The sequence below is a fragment of the Lotus japonicus genome, chromosome 3 (genome assembly GCF_012489685.1).
Source record: "Lotus japonicus ecotype B-129 chromosome 3, LjGifu_v1.2".
NCBI classification, from domain to species: Eukaryota; Viridiplantae; Streptophyta; class Magnoliopsida; order Fabales; family Fabaceae; genus Lotus; species Lotus japonicus.
This window is the reverse complement of record NC_080043.1, coordinates 91,821,297-91,845,006: the sequence shown is the minus strand read 5'-3', so window position 1 is coordinate 91,845,006 and position 23,710 is coordinate 91,821,297. Positions and strand designations below refer to the sequence as shown.

Sequence of the window (23,710 nt, the reverse complement as noted above, 5' to 3'; positions counted from 1 at the left end):
ATTACATGTCACAAATTTCCAATCACATTCTAAAAATAGAAAATGAAAAAAGAGCCAATGGTGCACATTATGTGTAAACAACTCACAAAGATAGCAAATATGCCAAGTAAGTGATCATGTCCTCACAAAGGTAGCAGAAGAAGTGAATCTAAACAAAGAATATGAAATTGAAAACCACCCACCCTATTCAGCTACCTACTACTAAAGTGGACCAAAATCTCATAATGGTTCAGCTCCAGCCTCTTGCACATAACATTTAGAGGAAGCATCAGATAGGAGGAAGAAGAGGGAGAGAGTATTTTGCTTGGGACATTCATCTCCAGAGATATCACTCAGCAAAAAGAAAAGAAAGACCTTTCTTAGTTTTGAAGCTGCTGGTAAGTGATCATGTTTTTCTTTTGTGTCATGTCAACCTTTTATGCTGAAGAAACATGAAACCATGTCACTGATACAACACAAGCCTCTTTTATATGTTTGTGGTTTAGGTTTTATTTTATTTTAAGGTTGTCTGTTCAAAGGTTAGCTCAGATCTGATGTAATTGGGCATTTAGTATAAGTAGGCCTCAGTCTTTTGCTTCACAAACCAAGTTTCTTGAGCATGTTTTGATTTTGTTGTCTGTGCTAGTGGGACAATGTTCTTCTGTTTTGTTTGTCCCTCTATTGAACATTCTTTCAGATGGATAAAAAATAAATGTAAGCAAATAAATGCAGTCCTATTACTAGAGATAGTGAAACAAATTAAGAATATTGAACTAATTACAGTTCTTGTTCTAAAGTTGGTATTTTTATATTGGACTTTTTTTGCATTAAAATTTCTTGACCAATTTATTTGGACATTTCTTGGTTCTGATGTCATTTTTCCAGGGCTTGCAATAATTTGAATAGTGGCATTGTTGGATAACTGGATGGCTGACACAACCCCCATTTACCCTGCCTTCTTCAGAATCTTCCTTTCAGAGCTCCACCCTGAAAGAATGGTATATTCTTAATTATACTTTCTACCGTCTAAACTTACATGAACATATAATGTTGCTTTCCTTTGAGGACTATTTAAAACATCAAAATACATTGTATGAATTATTAATTTAGTGAAAATGTGACTATTTTGGTAAAGAAGTAAGTATAAGGAACCAATGCAGTTATTGATTTTAAATCCTTACCAAAGTATTATTTTTTATGTAACATAGATGTTCTGCTCGAGTCATGAGAGAACAAACAACCAAAATTTTATTGAAAGTAGTTTTCTCCTTTTAGCATTTACTTCAATATTTTCTGCATTCTGAGATCGAATATAAAAAGAACTTAAGTGTTATAAGGAAGGGCTTTAATTGTGTAATTTTAACTGTTCAAGTTGTGTTCTTCTCACTTCTTTCATAATCATATTCATATAATGTACCTATATGTATAACATGGTATACTGGACAAACTTGTGTTTTGTTGTCATGACTTGCAGGAAGTTCCACCAGAATTTCTGAAGTATTTGGAAGAAGACTTTTCAACAAATGTGATTCTTATAGGTTCATCCGGTTACCGGTGGCAAGTGACCATTTTCAAGGATGAGAAGGTATATATGCAAAATGGTTGGCCACAGGTTCTTGCAGACAACTCAGTGAAGTCGCAGGACTTGTTGCTTTTTACATATAATGGACAGAACCGATTCCTAGTGCAATTTTTCAGTAGCAATGGATGTGAGAGACAATGCACTAAAAAAATAAAACATGAAGAAGCTGCCACCCCAATCTTGGAGCAGAAAAGAAAGAGGGGAAGACCAAGAAAAGAAAAGGGACTCCCAACCAATTTCGTCAACCAGATGAAAGAATGCCATATCAGCAAAGAATGTAAAAGGAACTCCCAACCAGCAAATAAGTATCCTGACTTCTTCAAAGTTTTCCTCCCGAAACAACACTCTGAAAGAATGGTATGTTCTTAATCATACTTTCTCCAATCTAGACATACATGAAGGTATAAAGTTGCTTTCTATATTCTGCTATTTAGAATAAATTGTAATACAGTGCATAAATTCTTAAATTTACTAGCAATAACATAATGCAATATGTAACTCTATTAAGTGTACTGCACCAGTTCTGTTGTTGATTCCAAATCATTGTGAAATTATTATAATATCTAAAGTAACATTGTCTTTTGATCAATGGGTCTTATGATTGCTATTATTTTTAATTGCAGCTTATACCAAACGCTTTCATGATGTTGGCACGCCAACAAGGATGGGAACCCAGGGATCTCATCCTTAAGAATCTTCATGGGAAAGTTTGGGAAGTCAAAGCACTTCCAATCAACAGTCAAATGTATTTTGATGATGGATGGATGCAGTTTCGAGAAGATAATTGTTTAAAGGCTGCGGACTTTGTCTTTTTTACACATGTTGGAGGTAATGTGTTTAACTTTAAGATCTGTGAATCAACAGGGTGTGAAAAGACTAAGGTAAATGTTAGTGGAGAACAAGAAAAGGAAAGGGATGATGTGATAGAGCTGGATGAGGAAGAAAAGGAAAGGGATGATGTGATAGTGCTGGATGAGGAGGAAGAAGAAGAAGATGATGATGATGATGATGATGATGATGATGATGATGAGGATGAAGATGAGGAGGAGGGGGAGGAAGAAGAAGAAGAAGAATGCAAAGCAACCATGAGGAGAAAATCTCCTGGTAAAGCCTGCAAAGTCAACTTGAGCAGTAAGTTTTAACTCCACACTGAAAGTTTGTTTTGTTTTTTTCATTTCTGTATGTACTGGTTCATGATTTAGCCTTTACCTGGTGATTTATTTGGTTTAGGGGAGAAGGGAGGCAGTTCTGGGACCAAAGCTGAAGATGCAGATATTGATGTAGAAATGTATATTCAGCCGGATAATCCCTACTTCATTAATAAACCATGGAAAACCAAACCCAACGATCTGGTTAGGAATCTTTATCCTTTCTTACTTCTATAAATATTGGCATTATAGACAACAGAATATTGTTGTTGGTTAGTAAGTCCATTTGAGGAATTAGTCTTTGTTGTCACCTTCTACTTCTCATTTCTAATTAATTTTCCATTGGACTTTAAGCCCTTTTAGTCTCTATGTTATTAAGTACATATTTGTTGATTGATTGACTTTGAAATAAACAAACAGCAGAAGATTAATTTTATGCTATTATTTAGGAAAATAACAGTCTTATTGACTGATAAGATAGAGCTGTTTCAGCTTCTATTTTTTAGGCTTTCATCTAGTAGTTGTTATGTTTTTGAATTTGAATGTTATGTTGGTGATTCTGCTGTATAAAACCAGTTGCTATGCTGCTGAATAAAAATATGCTTTATGCTCCCAATTCTCTGCTATCGTTCTTCTCTTCTACCCATACTATATTTTTAAAATAACCAACAAATTGGCATCAGAGCCCTCTTCTTGAGGGACCTGTAAAATGGATGCTGGATCAAGCTTCTCACATGTTGCTACTCCTGTCTTTGATGGGGAAAGCTATGACCTTTGGGCTGTGAGAATGGAGTCCTACCTAGATGCTTTAGATCTGTGGGAAGCCGTGGAAGAGGATTATGAAATACTTCCGCTGCCGAATAATCCTACCATGACTCAGATCAAAAGTCACAAGGAGAGAAAAACAAGAAAGGCAAAGGCAAAAGCTTGTCTTTTTGCTGGCGTTTCAAAAACGATCTTCCCCATAGTCATGACACTCAAAACTCCCAAAGAAATTTGGGACTACCTGAAGGAAGAATATGCAGGAGATGAGAGGATTCGAAGCATGCAGGTGTTGAACTTGATGAGGGAATTTGAGTTACAAAGAATGAAGGAGTCAGAGACAATTAAAGAGTACTCAGACAAATTGCTCACCATTGCCAACAAGGTAAGGTTGTTGGGCACTGAATTTCCTGATTCCAGGATTGTACAAAAAATCCTTGTAACTGTCACTGAGAAATATGAAGCTTCTATAGCAAGCATGGAAAACACAAAGGATCTTTCGCAGATCACTTTGGCAGAGGTGTTACATGCATTCCAAGCACAAGAGCAAAGAAGGCTTATGAGGCAAGAAGGAACTACAGAGGGTGCCTTACAAGCCAAACTGCAAAACAACAACGGTGGAAGAAACAAGAAGAAGAAGCAGAACAATTTCAACAAGCCTGGAGGTTCTAACAAGTACCACCAGAAAAACAATACTCAGGTTTCTCCACCTTGTCCTCACTGCAAAAAGACAAATCATCAACCAAAATGGTGCTGGTGGAGGCCAGATGCAAAATGTCTCAAGTGTGGCCAGCAAGGACACATGGAAAAGGTATGCAAGTCTCATCAACAACAAGGAGAAGTCAAGGTTGCTGAGGATCAACAAGAAGAGGAACAATTGTTTGCAGCAACATGCTTTGCTGCCAAAAGCTCCACCAAATGGCTCATAGACAGCGGCTGCTCAAACCACATGACTTTTGACCTTGAACTCTTCAAAGAGTTTAAAGAAAAAAATTCTAAAGTCAAAATTGGTAATGGAGCTTATCTTGAAGGAAAAGGAAAAGGAACAGTGGCAATTCAAAGCCATACAGGTCTGAAATTAATTTCAGATGTTTTATATGTTCCTGAAATTGATCAAAACCTTTTGAGTGTTGCTCAGTTGCTGGAAAATAGCTATAAGGTGTTGTTTGAAGACTTGCACTGCCAGATCAAAGATCCAGAAGGCAAAGAAGTGTGCAAAGTTCAAATGAAAGACAAAAGGTTTGTCTTGGATCTCATGAACCTAGAACATGCTGCAGTGCACAAAGAAGTTAGCAACAATACAATACTTTGGCATAAGAGATTGGGTCATTTCCATCATGACGCTCTAATATTCATGAAGAAGAACAATCTTGCAAAAGGCTTACCGGAATTAGAAGAAGATCTTCCAACATGTGCTGCCTGTCAATATGGAAAGCAGTCAAGACTCCCATTTCCACAAAGTACGGCATGGAGGGCTTCACAAAAGTTACAATTAGTTCACACAGATGTTGGAGGACCCATAAACACACCATCATTGAATGGCAGTAAGTATTATATTGTTTTCATTGATGATAACACAAGGATGTGCTGGACTTATTTTATGAAGCTGAAATCTGAAGTTGCTGACATCTTTTGGAAGTTCAAAGCTTGGGTTGAAACTCAGAGCAAGTGCAAATTGCAGATGATCAGATCTGATAATGGATCTGAATATACCTCAGGAAAATTTAACAAGTTTTGTGAAGATGCAGACATAGAACACCAGCTGACAGCACCTTACTCCCCCCAGCAGAATGGTGTTGCAGAAAGAAAGAATAGGACAATTATGGAGATGGCTAGATGCTTACTTCATGACAAAGGGCTACCAAAGAAATTCTGGGCAGAAGCTGCAAATACTACTGTATTTTTGCAAAACAGACTGCCAACAAAAGCTTTACAAAGAAGAACACCGTTTGAAGCATGGTATGGTTACAAACCTGAATTGCTTAATTTGAAGACATTTGGCTGCTTGTGTTTCTCTCACATTCCTCATGTAAAGAGAGACAAACTAGACAAGAAAGCAGAATCTGGGATTTTTGTAGGCTATAGCTTAACTTCAAAGGCCTACAGGATCTATTTTCCACATCAGAATAAAATAATTGTTAGTAGGGATGTTAAATTCATGGAGTCAGATAGCTGGAGTTGGGAAGATGAAAATAAATCTGAATTCCAGGAGGAGAATGAAGATGTGGATGATGAACCAGTCAGAGGAACAAGATTACTTTCTGAAGTTTATCAAAGGTGCAATCTTGCTGTCATGGAGCCTGCTGGATATGAAGAAGCTGCAACTGATCAAAAGTGGATAAATGCAATGATGGAGGAGTTGAAAATGATTGAAAAAAATCAGACATGGGAGTTGATGGACAGACCAAATCATAAGAAAGCCATTGGAGTCAAGTGGGTTTATAGAACCAAGCTTAATCCTGATGGTTCTGTGAACAAGCATAAGGCAAGACTTGTTGTCAAGGGTTATGCCCAAATGTTTGGGGTGGATTTCTCTGAAACATTTGCCCCAGTTGCAAGGTTGGATACAATAAGGTTGCTGCTTGCACTTGCTGCACAAAATGATTGGATTGTACACCAATTGGATGTCAAATCAGCCTTTTTGAATGGATACTTGGAGGAAGAAATTTTTGTTGAACAACCAGAAGGATTTGTTCTTCAAGGACAAGAAGATAAGGTTTATCGATTAAAGAAGGCATTGTATGGCTTAAAACAAGCACCAAGGTCTTGGTACAGCAGAATTGATACACATTTAGAAAGCTTAGGCTTCGTGAAAAGTCTAAGTGAGTCTACCTTATATGTTAAAAAGGTGGATGAAGATATACTTGTGTTATCTCTATATGTTGATGATCTATTTGTTACAGGAAGTAGCAAGAAGATGATTGACAAGTTTAAAAAAGAAATGGAAGATGTCTTTGAAATGACCGATCTTGGAAAGATGACATTCTTTCTTGGTATGCAAGTGCAGCAAAAGCAACATGAAATATTTGTGTGTCAGGAAAAGTATGCAAAGGAAGTCCTCAAGAATTTCAACATGGAAGAGTGCCATCCAACAGCTACTCCAATGAATCAAAAGGAGAAGTTTTGCAAAGAAGATGGAGCTGAAGAGATTGATGAAAAGTTGTACAGAAGCTTAATAGGATGCTTGATGTATTTAACAAGTACCAGGCCAGATATCATGCATTCAGTAAGTTTGCTATCAAGGTACATGCATTGTCCAAGTGAAATTCATTTTCAAGCAGCAAAAAGAATTCTTAGATATGTTAGAGGAACCACTGATTATGGAATAAGATACAGGCAAGTAAAAAGCTTCAGCTTTCATGGTTATTCTGATAGTGATTGGGCAGGATGTGTTGATGACATGAGAAGCACCTCTGGTTATTGTTTTACTCTTGGTTCTGGAGTTTTTTCATGGTGTTCTAAAAAGCAAGAAATTATAGCTCAGTCTACAGCGGAAGCCGAGTATGTAGCTGTTGCTGCTGCTGTGAATCAAACTCTTTGGATTAGGAAAATCATGGCAGATTTGCATATGGAACAACATGGTAGCACTCAGATTTTGGTGGACAATCAGGCTGCAATTGCAATATCCAATGATCCAGTGTTTCATGGAAAAACAAAGCACTTCAAGATAAAGCTTTATTTTCTAAGAGAGGTTCAAAGGGAAGGAGAAGTGAAGCTAATCTACTGCAAGACAGAAAATCAAGTAGCTGATATCCTAACCAAGGCACTTCCAAAATCCAGATTTGAGTTCTTGAGGCAAAAGCTTGGAGTTTGCAGTTCCAAAGTCAAGGAGGAGTGTTGATTGATTGACTTTGAAATAAACAAACAGCAGAAGATTAATTTTATGCTATTATTTAGGAAAATAACAGTCTTATTGACTGATAAGATAGAGCTGTTTCAGCTTCTATTTTTTAGGCTCTCATCTAGTAGTTGTTATGTTTTTGAATTTGAATGTTATGTTGGTGATTCTGCTGTATAAAACCAGTTGCTATGCTGCTGAATAAAAATATGCTTTATGCTCCAAATTCTCTGCTATCGTTCTTCTCTTCTACCCATACTATATTTTTAAAATAACCAACAATATTAAGAATGTTAATGATGTAATTCTCTATTTTCTGGAGCTACATAAGCCAAATTGTTGCAAGAACAGTTTTCATAGTTTAGAATTAGAACTATTACATGCTCCATCTTTCATCTAGAGAAATTCTCACTTCTGTTATCACCCTTCTCTTCTGCAGCATATTCCATATACAATCCTCAAGGACTTCTCCCCTAGGTTTGGAAAAAAAATCACCCTTGTATGTTGCCAGTGCCAGGTATGATTCTAATGTTAACCTTCAAGTTTTCACAACTATTCAAGTGTAGTTGGTTTTTAACAATATTGTCTTGAGAATTTGAAATTAAAGTCGTGTTCCTTCTTTGTCATTATAGAATACTCAAAGAAATGAACTGCAAAACTACCATCTCAGCTTGCATCAACAACAGACACCCATCAATAGATTTCGCACAGAAAAGGGAGAAGTAACTAGGTGGAAAGATGGGCGAGTGTGTGTCAAAGGATGGTTATCTTTTCGCAGAAAGAACAAGATCAAAGAAAATGATGCATGCATCTGTGAAATTGTGTGGCAGGAAGATCAAGAAATAGAAATGATACGGGTCCATGTAGCTAAGAAGAAAGTATCAAATTAGATGTGAACTTGCGAACTTGTTTATTATTAATTTCAAACTGAAAAATATCATTATGAGTTGTTGATGATTACAAAACATAACAAGTGTATCAAAGTTATGGTTTGCTGATGTTTGGCATGAATTTGTGGTCAACTACTCTATTAGTGCAAGATGTTTTCTTGTCTTCAAATAGGAGGGAGACTCAATTTTCAATATCAGCATATATTCACTTTGGCAGCTTATGAGATAGATTATAGAGAGAAGGCAGTAGGAAAGGAGAAGCAATACCCAGTTTCACATGTCATGAAATTGAAAATGATTCTAGCCCTCCATGCCCAACTTTTACTTTGAAGAGCTTGTCCAATGATACTTCTAGGCATGATTCCTTGTAACCTACATTAACCCAAATGCAGGTGCTTAATGGAAATTAAAGAACTTAAAAAAACAAAAACAAAAGAGCTGGCAGTTTTGCTGTATGTGGATATGCAAGGATATTGAGTTTGAATTATCTATTTTCATTAATTTTTGTATGCTTGATTCTCATCAATTTTGAGATATACCAGTTTTTTTTCTTTTTCAAATGAACCAATCACTTGACTAGTTCCAATTTCAACATAAACAATGCAAAATAGTGAATGACTAATGGATTAATATGTGTGCACTAAATACAAAAAATGATTATTAGTGTAAAACTGTTTTACATTCTCATGTGACAAAAAAATACCCTGTGTGAGTGCATTGTTATTAAATAACTGAAAGAATTAATTAGATTAATGGAAATTCTCTTAAAAAAAATTGAAGGGGAAATTCTCTGAAATTAAATATTTTGAAAAAAGTAAAAAAAAAAATTTAATTTATGTACCAAAATTGGGCAAAATCTATTATTACCAGAGACAAACAAAATGCAATGTTTGGTTATGAACTAACTGTTCTTGTTTGTTGTCTCTTCAGCTGAGGCAACAGCACTTCTGCAGCAGAAAGAACGAGCGAAGATGATGGGGTTGGAAACGGTGGTTGATTTGGCGATTCACGATGTTCTGAGGAGGCTCAGCCCTGAAGACATTGCCAGAGTCGCATGTGTGAGCAAGAAGTTGAGGTCTCTAGCCTTCGATGATGACTCTCTTTGGCTCACAATCTGCATCAGTGAACTCGATTTGCATCAGCCTCTTGATCATCTCGGAAACCCTCTTCCTTCCTTCAAGGTATATGTAATTTTTTGTGGAACCTCTAGTTTCATATGATGATTTCATGGAAAGTAACAATTATCTGATGTGCCCATTTTGCTAATTGAGTCTCTGGTTTCTTCTTGGAGTTAATTGAGTTGGGTTATGTAGTAAAGGTGTCAACTTAGTTTTGTTTTGTTTGTTTTTCCTGCATCTTTCAATTTCAAGCACTATCTAGTAAAATCACTATCTGTTTGACTGGGTCCAATTATCAAACAAGCTTAAGCTGTTGCTGTGCTGAAAAGTATACTTGTGCTGTTGTGGTTCTGTCTGTTTTGTTGGGATATGTGTGGAATGGAGTAGAGTGGAATAGGGTTGAAGTGATTTAGTCAAATGAATTACCATTACTATTGTTTGGACACTTGTTGTAGAACCGAGTAACTTTCCATTTCATTGTTTAGAAGTAAATAGAATTGTGAGAATGAGAATTATAACATCATTGGAGTGGTTCAATCCCATGATGTAAATTGGGGGCGAAAAAAAAACAGAAGAAGAAAAACAGGAGTTTTGGATAGTATTGGATGGATTAGATTTCACCATGTTTCATTTTATCATTTTCCACCAATACAAACATGGTTTTGTTGTACTTACTAGCAATCTAGCTCTAGCATGCTTTCTTGGCAGTACTTGATACTTATGAAACTAACTTCTGATTCCAATGAGCCTGTTGATGAATCTGCTAATTTATGGTTATCGTGTGACATCTTTTTTTAAAATGAGAATAATTATTGATGATGTGATGGATGTTCTTTTTTTGAATCAGTGACAGACACCTTGTGTAAGCTAAAATTAAATAATGTTGTGTGTGTGTGTGTAATCTTGTTACAGATGGAACTCAGATCATCTGTGTGTTATGCAGGCAACTTATCAAGCTTGGAGAGAAGCTTTTGCTATGTATCCTTGGTCTCTTGTTAAGCGTGTAAAACAGTGCTGGGACAAATTAAAGACCTGGCTGGTTAATAATTTTCCAGAAGCTGAGGCCACTCTTTGTAAAGGTGCATCTGAAGCTGAGATACTAGAGTTGGAGAATGTCTTAGAAGTGAAATTACCTCTTCCTACAAGGATCCTTTACCGCTTTCATAACGGGCAAGAAATTGCAAATGGAGATCTAGAATCTGATACATTTGGCAGTTCATTGGGTCTAATTGGTGGCTACTCCTTCTATAGTCATTTGGTAAATGTTTATCTATTACCTTTACGTCAGGTAATCCTAGAAACTCAGAACTTAACCCGTCACTTAGGCTTTTTAAGAAGATCCAAGTATGTTCTTGTGGCTGCTTCGTCCACACAAAATGAGAAGTTGTTTTTCCTCAACTGTATCGATGGTCAACTGTATGTCGGAACCAGGACTTTTTTTACCAGTGAAGACTTGATCCCTTGTGTACCTCATAATCTGATTAGTTTGCACGGGTTGAATAATGAACAGCAACAAGATGCCATGCTACTATGGTTTGAAGAACATGGTCGCCGTTTACAACAGGGCTTTATCAAACTTCATGAAGAGGGAAATAACAGAAGCATTAATCTTTTCCCAGAAGAACCCCCTCTTTGTTCAACGGCTATAACCAATGGCGTGCAGGTAGGAGAGTGTATACTTGCCCTTATGCTTGGTCTTTTTAGCTCTGTATCTTAGAGCATGAAAAAGAGTGCTTTCATTATAATGGTTGATCATAGATGCTGTTTGTTAAATCATATTGGGATACATGGAATATATATTCTCATATCATTGTAAACTTGGCATGTCATCACAGTTGTTATGGCAGAGCGGCCTCTGGCTGTTGTTTTTGTCAATACCATTATTAACTGCTGCAATTTTGGCCGCTATGACTGGAAATCATGGCCATTGTGGTCACTATTCTTCACATGGGCATAAACTTGTATTCACACCCCCTGTTGTGAGTTATTGAACCCATTTTTTTCTTCTTGTTTTTGTTAGTTTTTGGGCCTGATTTACCTTCCCGGAAGTAATATTAGGTTTCTGTTTGAGAAAATCCAAACAAACTGTGATTACTTCTATTTCGATGAACACCAACAGTGACCCCTTCCATTTCCTCTTATGGACCCTGTGCGGCTGTGCCTGCCCGGCATCTTTTCAAGCCAACTCCAGTGATTTCCTACATGCCCACTGCTCTTCTGCTTCATGGATCACTGCATTGCTTGGTCTATGTTCTTTCTTTGTTCTCCAACTCTCTTCCAATAAAGCTTGGTCTATGTTCTCTGTACTTTTATTTCCTGTCTTCTCTCACACTTTAAGTCCATATTGTGATTTGTGAATGATGAATGATCTTTCTATCTCTGTTCGAAAAAGTCTTCAATTTTGGGAAACTTCATGTTTCTTAACATTTATATATGTACAGTATAGGTATTTTATCCACCTCACACTGTGATCTGGGATTGATAAACTATGCATATCCTATGCCTTCCTGAGGTTTTAACAGTTTATATCATATTGAAATTTCTAAGACATGCAGTTAAACCCTTGATTTCATTTTTATGTATTCATAGGAGAACAATTGGTTACTTTTGCCTGTTGGTGGCGCGTGGGTATTCCAATTCACTTACCTTTTTCTTGCAATTACTGGATATTTTATAAGTACTGCTTATTTCTTGTGATTTAATGTCAAATGGAAACTGATAAGTATTGCTTATTTCTTGAGGTTCGAGCTTCTGCATTGTTTGTCCCGGAGTTGTCTGATCTTCAAGATGACCTTGAAAAGTACTTATTTGCTTATTCAATCCGCATGTCCCTACATCCTGAAGGATGCATCATCAATGGAATGTCCTTCAGCTCTTGTCAGCTACATTGGAGGCATTGGATCATCCGTGCTAATGATATTGTAGTATCTGATGTCAATGGAGAAGCTGTTATAGGAATGGTACAAGTCCCGTTTCCCCCTTTCTTTCCTTTTCTACCTTGTGCTGTCTATTTAATAAACTTGTATTTTTCCATATTGCAGCATTAATGCTCCATATTCTCCTTTGTCTCCCACTTTCTCAACCCACTTTCATATATAGCAAAATCAAATGATCAACTGTATTTTAAAATAGGCAAGCAAATGCAATACAAGAGTAAAGCAATAAAGGAGAAAACAAGAAAGAGTTGGTATACCTATGGCTCTTTTAAAACAATTGAAATTTCAACTCAAATCCTAATTCTAATATAAAGAGTAGAAGAACAAATATGTGAGCCAAAGAGGAAGAGGATAGAGGTTTTTGGAAGGGGTTGGTACGGTGTGCAACTGTGAGGACGAGGCACCATTTGGTGAGACTGACATTGGGTTATTGGGCTTGGTTTCAGTTCAAGGGTGGTCTGAAAAATTGTCGGTTTGAGGTTTGGCAGGTGTGTTGCAGTGGTTAAGTGGAGTTCGGGGTCGTTGGTGGACTACGGGTGGCTATGTGATTTGGAGGCAGGTTTTGTGATGGAGAAGTTTCAGTACAGTGGCTATGAACTCTATGAAGTTCACGGTGTGGCTGGGTGAAATGGTGGAGCGGTGAGTCATGGCGGATAGGGTGTTAGGGAAGAGTTGGGGGTTGGGCACTGAACTGTTTTACGCGGCAGTGAGGGGGCTGAGAATGGTTGCTGGTCTCTGTGTGGATGGAGGTCGAGAGTGATTCTTCGTGATGTGGAGGTTGGAAAAATAACATTTTTCCTAATTTCCTTACCAATCAATGTTATCTAGGATTTTATGATGTAGCTTAGTTGATGCAGGTGGGTTTAGAGAATGTGAGAGGAAGGTAAACAGGGTAGACCGCTGCTACAGTATGAGAAAACAGGGTCACATGTGCTATATATATAATTTTGTAAAATCTTCTGATTTGATTAACAATTTCATGATTACGATTTTAACTACTTGGTAAGAACTTAGTGCATGGTCTTCGGCTCTTCGCTTTGATTTTACAAATTCAGGTCCAAAATTACATGGAACAGTTATATTATTGCATTGTAACTGATCAAGGTCTATTTACTGGATATTAGTGTAAATGTTTACCTGTATTTTGCTGTGTTAAATATTACGACCAGAAGTTTCTCTTCCAGCAGGGAATCAATTTTAGAATTTCCAGAAAATTATATAATGATGCTCTATAATTGCCTTGCTATGAGATGATATTTCTAGCTTAAAGTCATGTAGAGTTCTGGAGCTCTGATGTTTGGTACACATTGTTCGAGTGCATCCAAGTGATGATGCTAGCTTAGTTTACCTGGTGTTCTATAAATATAAGACATCCTGACTTATAGTTGTATGAATTATTCAAATTAATTCGTTCTATGAATCTATCTTTGCAGTTCCCACTTTTACGTCCAGGTGCTGAAGAATTTGTTTATCAGAGTTGCACATATCTTCCAACATCATCAGGTTCCGTCGAAGGCTCTTTTACATTTGTACCTGGCAGGTATGCATTTAAATTTTTTCCCCTTGTCATTATTGTTGGTGGTGATAAGTGATTTGGTTATATATGGTTAGTTACACAAAGTGGGAGAATATGTGAATTGGGGGTTGATGAGCTTTTATGACAAATATAACTGAAACTAATTTTTTGATACATGAATTTATTCTTCTTTGTGATTTGGGTTTTGTAAAGGCTGACTATATGTACAAGAGTGTTTGTATTTGTGTGTTTCTGGCCTGGGTCGGTTGTGGAGAGGGATGTTGAATATACATGGAGTTGTCCACAAAAGTTTGAGGTCTATGGTGTCTTGCAGTTTAAATGGGGCTGTGTTAAATGTTGTTTCCACAGCTATGTGGTATCAACTACTAGAGTTAGCATTGTTTGTTTACCTGATATGAAATGGTAAGCAGTATTTCATGACTAGCTATTGGGAGTACTTCAATGACAACAACAAAAGTCACATCTCAATAAGTGAGGTCAACCATATAGATCACCCGACGCCATAGCGCTCGATCTAAGACCAAATTTTGTGGGATGTTATTGATCTAAGATCACTTTTAACAATATCTTCCGATGTCCTTTTTAGCCTCCATCTATCCCTCTTCATAGGACTAAAAACCATATTATCAACCCTTCTCACCAATGCCTCCTAAGGTCTTCTTTGTACATGTCCGTACCACCTTAACTTGATTTTCTTGTCATATCTCTAGTCAATGTGAGACTTCTCAACACACTCCCTCATGCCTAAGACAAGACATGTGAAGTGTGGGATATAAACAGGAATGAACATCTGCAGATGACTCATAGTATGTGGTCTCCACTTAACAAATCTAGGATAAACTCTGATACCATATTAAAATTTGGGAGGCCTAACTCAGCCCAAAAGCTAGCTCAAGAGTTGACTTCTCAAGACGTGTTATTTCTAGTGTGGTCACTCATCCATCTTAACTTTCTCATATTTGCTACTCTAACTTTTTCCTTTCTTATTTTGGTGAGCTGTTAGCTTCGTGGGTAAATGCTTGTATCTTTGGGATATGCCCTCCGGAACTACAGCTATCATTCTATCCTTTGTTTATCCATGGATGATGTGGGGGTATCCACCTTCCAAGCATCTAAACTCATGCATCTAACAGCTGTCAAGTAATTAAGTTCAATGCCTATCCAAAAAAAAAAGTAAATAATTTCAATTGTTATGGTCAATAAGCTAATGTTTATTGTCTTTCTTTTTTGTGTGATTTCAGATTGGCAAACCCAAAAGGAGACTCTTTCCTAGCCACAGTGGACCGCTTCCCTATTCAGCTTCCAGACTATATTTTCTGATTTTGATTTTTAGTAGGGTTAGGATTAAAGTGTTCTAATGGCAATACTGCTCTGTGATTTGCCAGTATGCAATGCATTATGTTTCTTTCGTGTGATTTTCTTGGTTGTTGTGAGAGTTTATGTTGGTCTTGCACAATTTTTCTCTATATTTTATCTATCTAGTTATGATACATTCACACCAAAGTTTCTCTTACATTTCAATTCCACTAATTTTTTTCTTCTTATTTCTCTTTCTTTTCATCTCATATCACCTATCATATTACTCATTTCTCTCTTATCTTTTTATCTCACCCTAGATGTGAGTGGAATTTAACACATCATCTTATTTGTAAACTGCGACTCTCAAGGACAGTTTCACTCATGTTGCAGCAGTGCTTCCGTTCTCACATGTTTGAGTAGGTTGAGACTTAGGACGAGAGAGGGAGGAACAATGGGAGAGAAAGGGAGCGCCTGAGTTGGAACGTTGAAGCCCGATGTGTGGTGGGTGACCCATGCTGTGGTGGTTAGCAGTGGTCGTCAGTGGGCTTGAAACAACTTAAAATCCTAACCTGTAGTTCATAATATATTTTTTCATTGTCTAATATAGGAATCCAATGTGGGTGTATCGTTTCTTGTCTTCTGTTGCTGCATATATTATTGTTATTTAAAGCATCTTTTATTTGTACTGATATTAACCTTCTCAAGTTTTAAAAATTTTGGCACATCATTTCGTAGAATATTTACCACTGAACTTTGGTTGTACTTCTTTAACCACCAAGTTGATGTGGTTGCGTATTATTTTTTATAAAGGAGGACGGAACCTCCAAAATTTTATTAAGAGCCCTCACTTATGGCGGAGGAATACCATTGTGATAGGATTACACATAAAGAAACATAACAAAAAAGCAAAAACTAGGAGCAAAATCAACCAAAAACAAGTAAGTTTCTCCAAAGAAAAAAAAGGAAGTTGCTTTCATTGGCAAAACATTCGCCACCTTGTTCCCCTTCTCTATAAAAATGATGAAGAATGATCCATAACTCCATAAGTTGTGCTGAGAAATCTCAAAGATACCAAATCCCTGCAAGTATGAGATAGAGTTCAGCTAACAACAAGACTACTAATCCATCCTCAGCTCATCATGTATATTAGGAAAAAGTTGATCGATTGTTGTTATTAAATCATCCAAGTCCAAATCCTCCAACTCAGGCCACGAAAAATCATTTGGATCAGAAGAGACTTGACTCAAGGGAGCATGTGCATTTTGCTCCAATGTGAGAGGAAGCAAAGCTTGAACATCTGAAAGAGATGTGTAAGAGATATCCAAATTAAGGTAAAATTTAAATTGGTAATTAAGAATACACACATGAAAACATTTAACTTTGAAAAGAACCAACCTTGGTAATCAGATATGTCATCATGATTGTTTATCATATTCACTTCATTATCGACCACAGGAAGATTTGGAGAGACTTGACTCAAGGTATGTGCATTTTGCAGAGGAAGCCACTGATGTTCATAACCATTTGGAGACACTTGACTCAAGGTATGTGCATTTTGCACAGGATGCCACTGAAGTTCATGACCAATTGGAGAGACTTGACTCAAGGTATGTCCATTTTGCTCCAAAACCTCACTCGTCGTGGGTTGAGAGTTCAAAGCAGATGCTTGAACATCTAAAAAGAGATGCAAATATAATATATATGAGACATATATATCCAGAATTAAAACATCTAAATTTTACTTAATTTATATCTTTTTGGAAGAAATTAAATTGAACCAAACCTTTGTGAGACATGGCTTCATCAAGATTTCCCATCATCACATTTGTTGGAGCATGCACGGAAACATTATTGGGGCGTTGAGGAGCAAAGTGAGATGACTTGTTTGCAAGATTTTGAGGACATTTTTCCTAAAAAAATTCAAGTAAAATATAAATATGTATTTTTCAATATTTCAAATATATGTTGTTTTCAAAATTAATTGTGATGCTTGATCTATTTGAAAAGTAAAATAAAAAGATCTTAATTAATTATTACCTTCATCCACCTGACTCGCCATGCAACATCTCGAATACTCTTACTATGCAGCAGTAGTGCAGCCTTCGCATAGCGTGTTATTTTACATTTTGATGCATGCCTACAACCAAAATGTTCAATTAATTTTGATTAAAATAACTAATTATCAACAAAGAACGAATGCAAATCATCCCCACAAATAACTCGATGCACTTTTTGATGAACCACGAATTAAATAACCATGTCAGAACAAGTTAACAAAGAATTACATATGTTTTGAACGGATAAAAAACTAAAAAGATTCTAATGAGAAAACTCTGAAGAACTTCAAAAAGATGTCAACAAATAAAAAGATTAGAGATTATATTCGGCATTGAAATACTATTTTTTTTTTGAAATACTAATGAGCATGAGATGAAAAATATGTGAATCCTAAAACCTTTACACATATACTAATGAGTATTGCAATATCAACTCCTTCACGTATACGTATGTGTTTTGCTCTCATTATTCCACAATATTATTCATTCTTGCACATGTGTTTCATAATTCCTACTTCAAAAACTATAAAGAAATTCAAAAAGATGTCAAGAAATAATTGTTGAAAGAAAAAAACTATGAAAAAGAAACACTCACTTAAGGAGTTCTGCTTCAAGTATAGCTTGTTCTACATGGTTCCAATGCTTCATGATGACAATGTTATGGTTACGGTTCTTAGGAGGCCTACCCATTGAACTTTTTACCCAAACACCTTCACAACCTTCTTTACTGGGAGATGGTGGAGAACCCTAATTAAAATCCTTAGAGAGTTTAATCAGCTAAGCTAGTTTCAGAGTGATATTAGACTTAGACCCCAGCTCTTGCTCTAATTATATAGAGTTAGGTAATGATAGAGTTAGCGTAAATATCAAGCAATTAACCGAATTCTCTAGTACTAAGTTAATTGACGGATATTTTACTCAACTGTAACCATTCTGTAAAAAGTTGAGAATTATTAGGGATGGGTAAAAACTTATCTCCTAATTTGAACAACTTTTTATCTCATTTGAATAATTAAGAACAATAATTTATTCATTTAAAACTGATCTTTTTTTGAGATGAACTAAAAGCTGAATCTATTCGAGTACAATTAAATAGCATAATAACAAATTTTAGATCACAGCTAGTTTATCATATTTTAGAACTGCACACATAATCACTTATTTAATTATTAAAATATATTAGTTTTGTTAGTTTTTTCCGGTTAACAGTTATTTTCGTTTTTTAAAAATACTTTAACCTGGAATCTTTTTTGATAGATAGACTTATCATGAAGTTAATTAGGGCTGAGATGATCATTTAATTAAGGATTAATATTGATTTTCAATTAATTATAACATGTGGCATTATTCAGATTTAAAAAATAAACAAAAAAATCCACGTGGAAAAGCTGACCAGGTAAAAATTAAGACACATCAGCCTCTGACAAATACACACTTACGGCTTGCAGCGGAGGTGCTTGCGACGGCGGAGGAGGTGATTTTAGTCAGATCAAAAGGAGCTTGTGGCAAAGGTGCAATAAACAAGGCTTGCAGCGATTACGGAGAGGGCTTGCAGCGGATGATGTGTTTGGGGCGGAGGTGGACTTGCGGTTCAAAGGAAGGAATCTGAAACGAGGGAGGAGGCCCGTGCTCAAAATGAAGCTGGAACACGGTGGTGCAAAGGAAGGAATCGCGGCGGTCGAGCACCACCGGCGAGGCTGCCGCTGAAGAGAGCAAGAGGATGAATTATTATTTTTTTCCGATGGTTCACTAGAAGATGAATTAGGGTTCATGAATTCTTCTAAAATCTTACTTTAAGTTTTCTTTTTTTGTTACAGAGGAAATAGAATCTTATTTTAAATTTAATTCGTTTTTTTAATTACAAAAGTAATTAAAATATGAGATTAATTTCTATGCACTGACGGTGTAAAAAGTTTTACACCATCATTCAATCACAACCTTCCATTTCCTATTTTTAGATATTATTAAATTTAAAATTAATTGTAAGCTAATAAAATGGAGGGATGTGATTGAATGATGGTATAAAACTTATTTACACCGTCGGTGCATAGAAATTAATCTCTTAAAATATACAAAAACTTGAGGCTAAAATGCAAAATTTAAAAAGTTTAAGGACTAAAATTTAGGATATAAAATTGACCGGTCAAAGAGATGACATGACATCATATCATCTTGCTATTGGTCATTATATGGGGGGCATGACTGCTGTTTAAAACACAAACATCATTTTTAAGTTTGCCAAAAAAATAATTTTTAGAGACCCAATTTGATGTGAAAATTTTACAGTGATTAAGTATGATTCCCTTTACAATTTCAGGGTGTAATTGAACATTTAAGCCTATATTTTAACTCACACTTTTGAAAGTCATCGGCGTGAAATTGTAATGCTTTGTAGCTGAAGCTATGGCCATTGTAATGAGCAACCCAATGTCGCCATCGCCATGGAAGCTCTTTGTCGATCACTCTCTACTATCTATTCATCGCTCTTCATTCTATTCCGGTGAGTTCTCTCTAAACTTTTAAATCTCTTTTTGTCAACTTTTTTTCATGCATTATTCCTACATCGAATCACTTATTGTAACAAGTTGGTACATTGTGTTTAAACTCTTCGATAAATTGACTTAATTAAAGAGGAACCAGCTATATGCTTAAAATGATTGATTCTGCTTAAACTTGTAGTTCATGTGCATCTTGTATATAGGCATGTTTAATGAAACTTGTTGCAGGTTTTTGTTAAGCTCATTGCAGGTTTCGATTGCGCGCAACTCTGTTTTCCCTACTCGCAAATTGGTGAAGCACGATCAGGTTTCCAATGATGTTCTCCTATCTAAGGTGTTCATTGAAGGTTCTTTCATTTTGATAATTGTATTCTTCTGGTTTATGCGATTTCCTGATTGCTAATTCATTGTGATCATGCTGTGGAGATGTGTCACCAAATGTTGAAGGGGCATTTTGTATTGACATGGGAAAGCCTTGTGACTTCAACCAATCTTCATGATGACAGTGGACCCGGGTAATGAGTCTCTCTGACAAAAGATGAGGTGTTTTCATGCTTGTAGGAAAGATGTGCACATGATGGAGTTATTATTTTGCATGGAGCAGGTACTAAGATGAAATATTAAGCACAAAGATCACAGGAGAATGGCAATTCAAAACTACTGTGGAGGTATTTGAGTCTGCTTCAGAGGAACTGACAGGCAACATTGACTATCGCCATTCTTATCTGAACTTCACAGACATTGAAGTTGAATTGGACAACAACGAGGTGGTTAAAAGTTAAAATATGCCCTGCAGGCTGCAGCCCTTGGTGCTGGTTTTGCAGCAGGAACAACATATGGCCAGGTGTTTTTGGGTTTCTCAGATTTCAATTTCTCTGTCGGGTTCTGAATCTTGAATTCTCCATCTGCAGAAAGATGAGTCTGCCTTATTCTTCTCTTATCCTTTCGATAGTAACTGATATACATTTTTAGTAGTTTTTTGTAGGTCTGGCTGGATGATTAAGGATTTAAGGAATGAAATGTTGGTGTCTCAACTCACCTGACCCACATTGTCCGTTCTGAAATGAGGAGAAAGGGGATCTAATGGGCTTAATTCTTTTGGACTTGCTTCAACTAAAATAAGGGATCGAGCATTGTCTCGGCAGTAGCACTCAAAAATTGCATTTGATTGTATAAGTATGTGGTTGCTTAGACTTATACTTTGACTGGCTAGAACATTGTATCCTAAAGCCAAAATATCAAGGAATGGTGTTTTCTATATAGTCTATATGCTACTAGTTGTTTTCTATATAGTATCATTTTTTCCTTAATGTCCTAATAACTTCAGCCCCTTCCTTTGAAATCATGGTTTTGTTTAATGTTCTTCCCTTTTTGGACCCTTATTTTTGGAAAATCTGTTGCTATGCTCGTTTATATTTGGAGTAGAGAATTTCCAATTGCTCAAATCAACATATATGGACTTGTTGCTCTTAAGGTATGTTTGAATCTTGTCTAATTTCTCCTTGTTTTTACTTTTATGCATCGGTTACATAAGATAGATGAAGTTGAAGTATATTTTTCATTGTCAAATATAGGAATCCAGAGTGGGTGAATCCTTCTTGTCTTCTGTTGCTGCATATATTATTGTCATTTAAAGCATCTTTTATTTGTACTGATATATGAAGCATCTTTTATTTGCACTGATATTAACCTTCTCTAGTTGTAAAAATTTTGGCACATCATTTCGTAGCATATTTACCACTGAACTTCGGCTGTACTTCTTTAACACTTAAGTTTATATGGTTGAGTAAATTTTTTATTTAAAGGAGGACGGAACCTCCAAAATTTTATTAAGAGGCCTCACTTATGGCGGAGGAATACCATGGTGACACGAATTACACATAAAAAAACATAACAAAAAAAAGGAGCAAAATAAACCAAAAACAAGTAAGTTTCTCCAAAGAAAAAAAAGGAAGTTGCTTTCATTGGCAAAACATTCGCCACCTTGTTCCCCTTCTCTATAAAATGATGAAGAATGATCCATAACTCCATAAGTTGTGCTGAGAAATCTCAAAGATACCAAACCCCTGCAAGTATGAGATCGAATCCAGCTAACAACAAGACTATTAATCCATCCTCAGCTCATCATGTATATTAGGAAAAAGTTGATCGATTGTTGTTATTAAATCATCCAAGTCCAAATCCTCCAACTCAGGCCACGAAAAATCATTTGGATCAGAAGAGACTTGACTCAAGGGAGCATGTGCATTTTGCTCCAATGTGAGAGGAAGCAAAGCTTGAACATCTGAAAGAGACGTGTAAACAAATTATGAGATATAAAAATTAAGGTAAAATTTAAATTGGTAATTAAGAATAGGCTTAATACATCAGAAGACCCCTGTAATTGTAAAGGGAATCAGTTTCAGGGTCTGAAATTTTTTTGCATCAAATTGGGTCCTTAAAATATTTTTTTTAATCCAATTAAGGACAAAGTGTGGCAGCAGGTGATGTGGCTTGATTTTTAGCTGATTCAGCTTTTCCAAGTGGCATTTTAATTTTTTTTTAAATAATTAATTCCAAAACTTAATTTTTTATTCCCAGTCATAACTTAAAAAATAAAAACTTGATATAATCTTAAAAAAACCTAGACTAATCAAGATTAACCCCAAATTTAATCTGTTGAGCCCCAACTTAATATAATACTAATCCTATCACCTTCTTTTCAAAAAAAATCCTATCACCTTCATCTCGAAACATTTTTATTTTTCATTATCTTCAACACTTTAAATTTTTTATCAACAACAAACTATTAGAATTCAGAAAGATTGAAACTTCAATCACTGTGGCAATTTTCCAGATCGAAAATTGCAAACTTGGACACCATAGAGTATGTATAATCAATTTCACTCCTTCATGAGGTTCTCGAGGAGGTGCTTAGCTCCTTCAGGTTCAGCAAAACCCAGGGTCTCCTTAATTTCTTCTCTACTCTCACCCCTTCTTCTCTCATTGCACATATACAACCCCAGATCCAGCGAAACCCACCCCACCACTTTCTCTCACAACTCCTCCTTCTCCTCCTCATCCTTTCAAATCTTCAGATCTATGTGAATCCTCCTCTCTCTCTCTCTTCTTCCTCCAGATCTACCTCCTTCCCTCCAAATCCATGGCAGGGAAATAGGTTTCGATGGTGTGACTTGGTGGATATGGTCTACATCTAAGAGAAGGAGAGAGACGATGAAAAAGATGATGAACGGAACATAGTTCGGTGGGGTTCTTGCGGTGCTGCCTATGCGGTTTGTTTCGCGGTGAAAACGAAACCCTTTTATGCTTCTTTGTCTCATTTTGAATCCTTAAAATCCCAAGCCCTCATCTTCTTCATGTATTCTTCACATAACCCAAATCTAGATAAAACTCAAATTGAAGAGAGTGAGAGGGGGAGAGTGAGATCGTTTTTTTTCCCCGATGAAACCCATTCACTTCTTGCTCTGCGTTATCTTCTCATGACTCTCCTTTTTGCACCATTTTTTTTTCAATGAGTGTTAAATTGCGTAACTTTAATCTAAACTGAATTTTGAATATTGATGTTCAATTACTAGTTTGGTTTGGTTATGGTGAATATTTTTTGAATTTTATTTTTGAAGTATTTGTGTGTTGATGATTTGTTTCTGGATTTGAGATGAAGAACATGGTGAAAATGAAGATGAACATGAACATGATTGAGGTTGAAGATGATGGGGCTGAACAGATTAGATTAGGGATTAGTATTGATTAGGTTAGATTTTTTTAAAGATTATATTAAGTTTTTATTTTTAAGTTATGACTTGCAATAAAAAAATTAAGTTTTGGAATTAATTATTTAAAAAAAAATTAAAATGCCACGTGGAAAAACTGAGTCAGCTATAAATCAAGCCACATCACCTGCTGGCACACTTTGGCCTTAATTGAATTAAAAAAAAAATTTTAGGGACCCAATTTGATGCAAAATTTTTTCAGGCCCTGGAACTGATTCCCTTTACAATTACAGGGGCCTTCTGATGTATTAAGCCTTAAGAATACACTCGTGAAAATATTTAACTTTGAAAAGAAC

General features: G+C 36.1%; 3 protein-coding genes across 4 annotated transcripts; 2 read left to right on the top strand and 1 right to left on the bottom strand.

The window, feature by feature from the left end:
- Nucleotides 1-8,716, top strand: LOC130747380 (B3 domain-containing protein REM20-like). Its single transcript, XM_057600315.1, has 7 exons — nucleotides 1-377; nucleotides 865-977; nucleotides 1,454-1,918; nucleotides 2,185-2,692; nucleotides 2,792-2,913; nucleotides 7,749-7,826; nucleotides 7,942-8,716. The coding sequence occupies exons 2-7, from the start codon at nucleotides 906-908 to the stop codon at nucleotides 8,197-8,199; spliced, it is 1,503 nt and encodes a 500-aa protein (XP_057456298.1). The 5' UTR covers nucleotides 1-377; nucleotides 865-905; the 3' UTR covers nucleotides 8,200-8,716.
- Nucleotides 8,717-9,095: 379 nt separating this feature from the next.
- On the top strand, nucleotides 9,096-15,293 carry LOC130747381 (F-box protein SKIP16). Of its 2 annotated transcripts, XM_057600316.1 has the most exons (6): nucleotides 9,096-9,380; nucleotides 10,261-10,980; nucleotides 12,059-12,277; nucleotides 13,687-13,793; nucleotides 14,794-14,930; nucleotides 15,032-15,293. In XM_057600316.1, the coding sequence occupies exons 1-5, from the start codon at nucleotides 9,171-9,173 to the stop codon at nucleotides 14,918-14,920; spliced, it is 1,383 nt and encodes a 460-aa protein (XP_057456299.1). In that variant the 5' UTR covers nucleotides 9,096-9,170; the 3' UTR covers nucleotides 14,921-14,930; nucleotides 15,032-15,293. The 2 variants fall into 2 exon arrangements, with proteins under 2 accessions (XP_057456299.1, XP_057456300.1); XM_057600317.1 differs by lacking the exon at nucleotides 14,794-14,930 and having other exon boundaries at nucleotides 9,097-9,380.
- Nucleotides 15,294-16,207: 914 nt separating this feature from the next.
- LOC130745014 (uncharacterized) lies at nucleotides 16,208-17,836 on the bottom strand. The gene is made up of 5 exons (XM_057597166.1): nucleotides 17,742-17,836; nucleotides 17,127-17,226; nucleotides 16,873-16,999; nucleotides 16,485-16,763; nucleotides 16,208-16,386 (listed from the first exon to the last, which is right to left on the bottom strand). Exons 1-5 carry the CDS (start codon nucleotides 17,834-17,836, stop codon nucleotides 16,208-16,210), a joined length of 780 nt encoding a protein of 259 aa, XP_057453149.1.
- Between the last annotated feature and the right edge of the window lie 5,874 nt (nucleotides 17,837-23,710).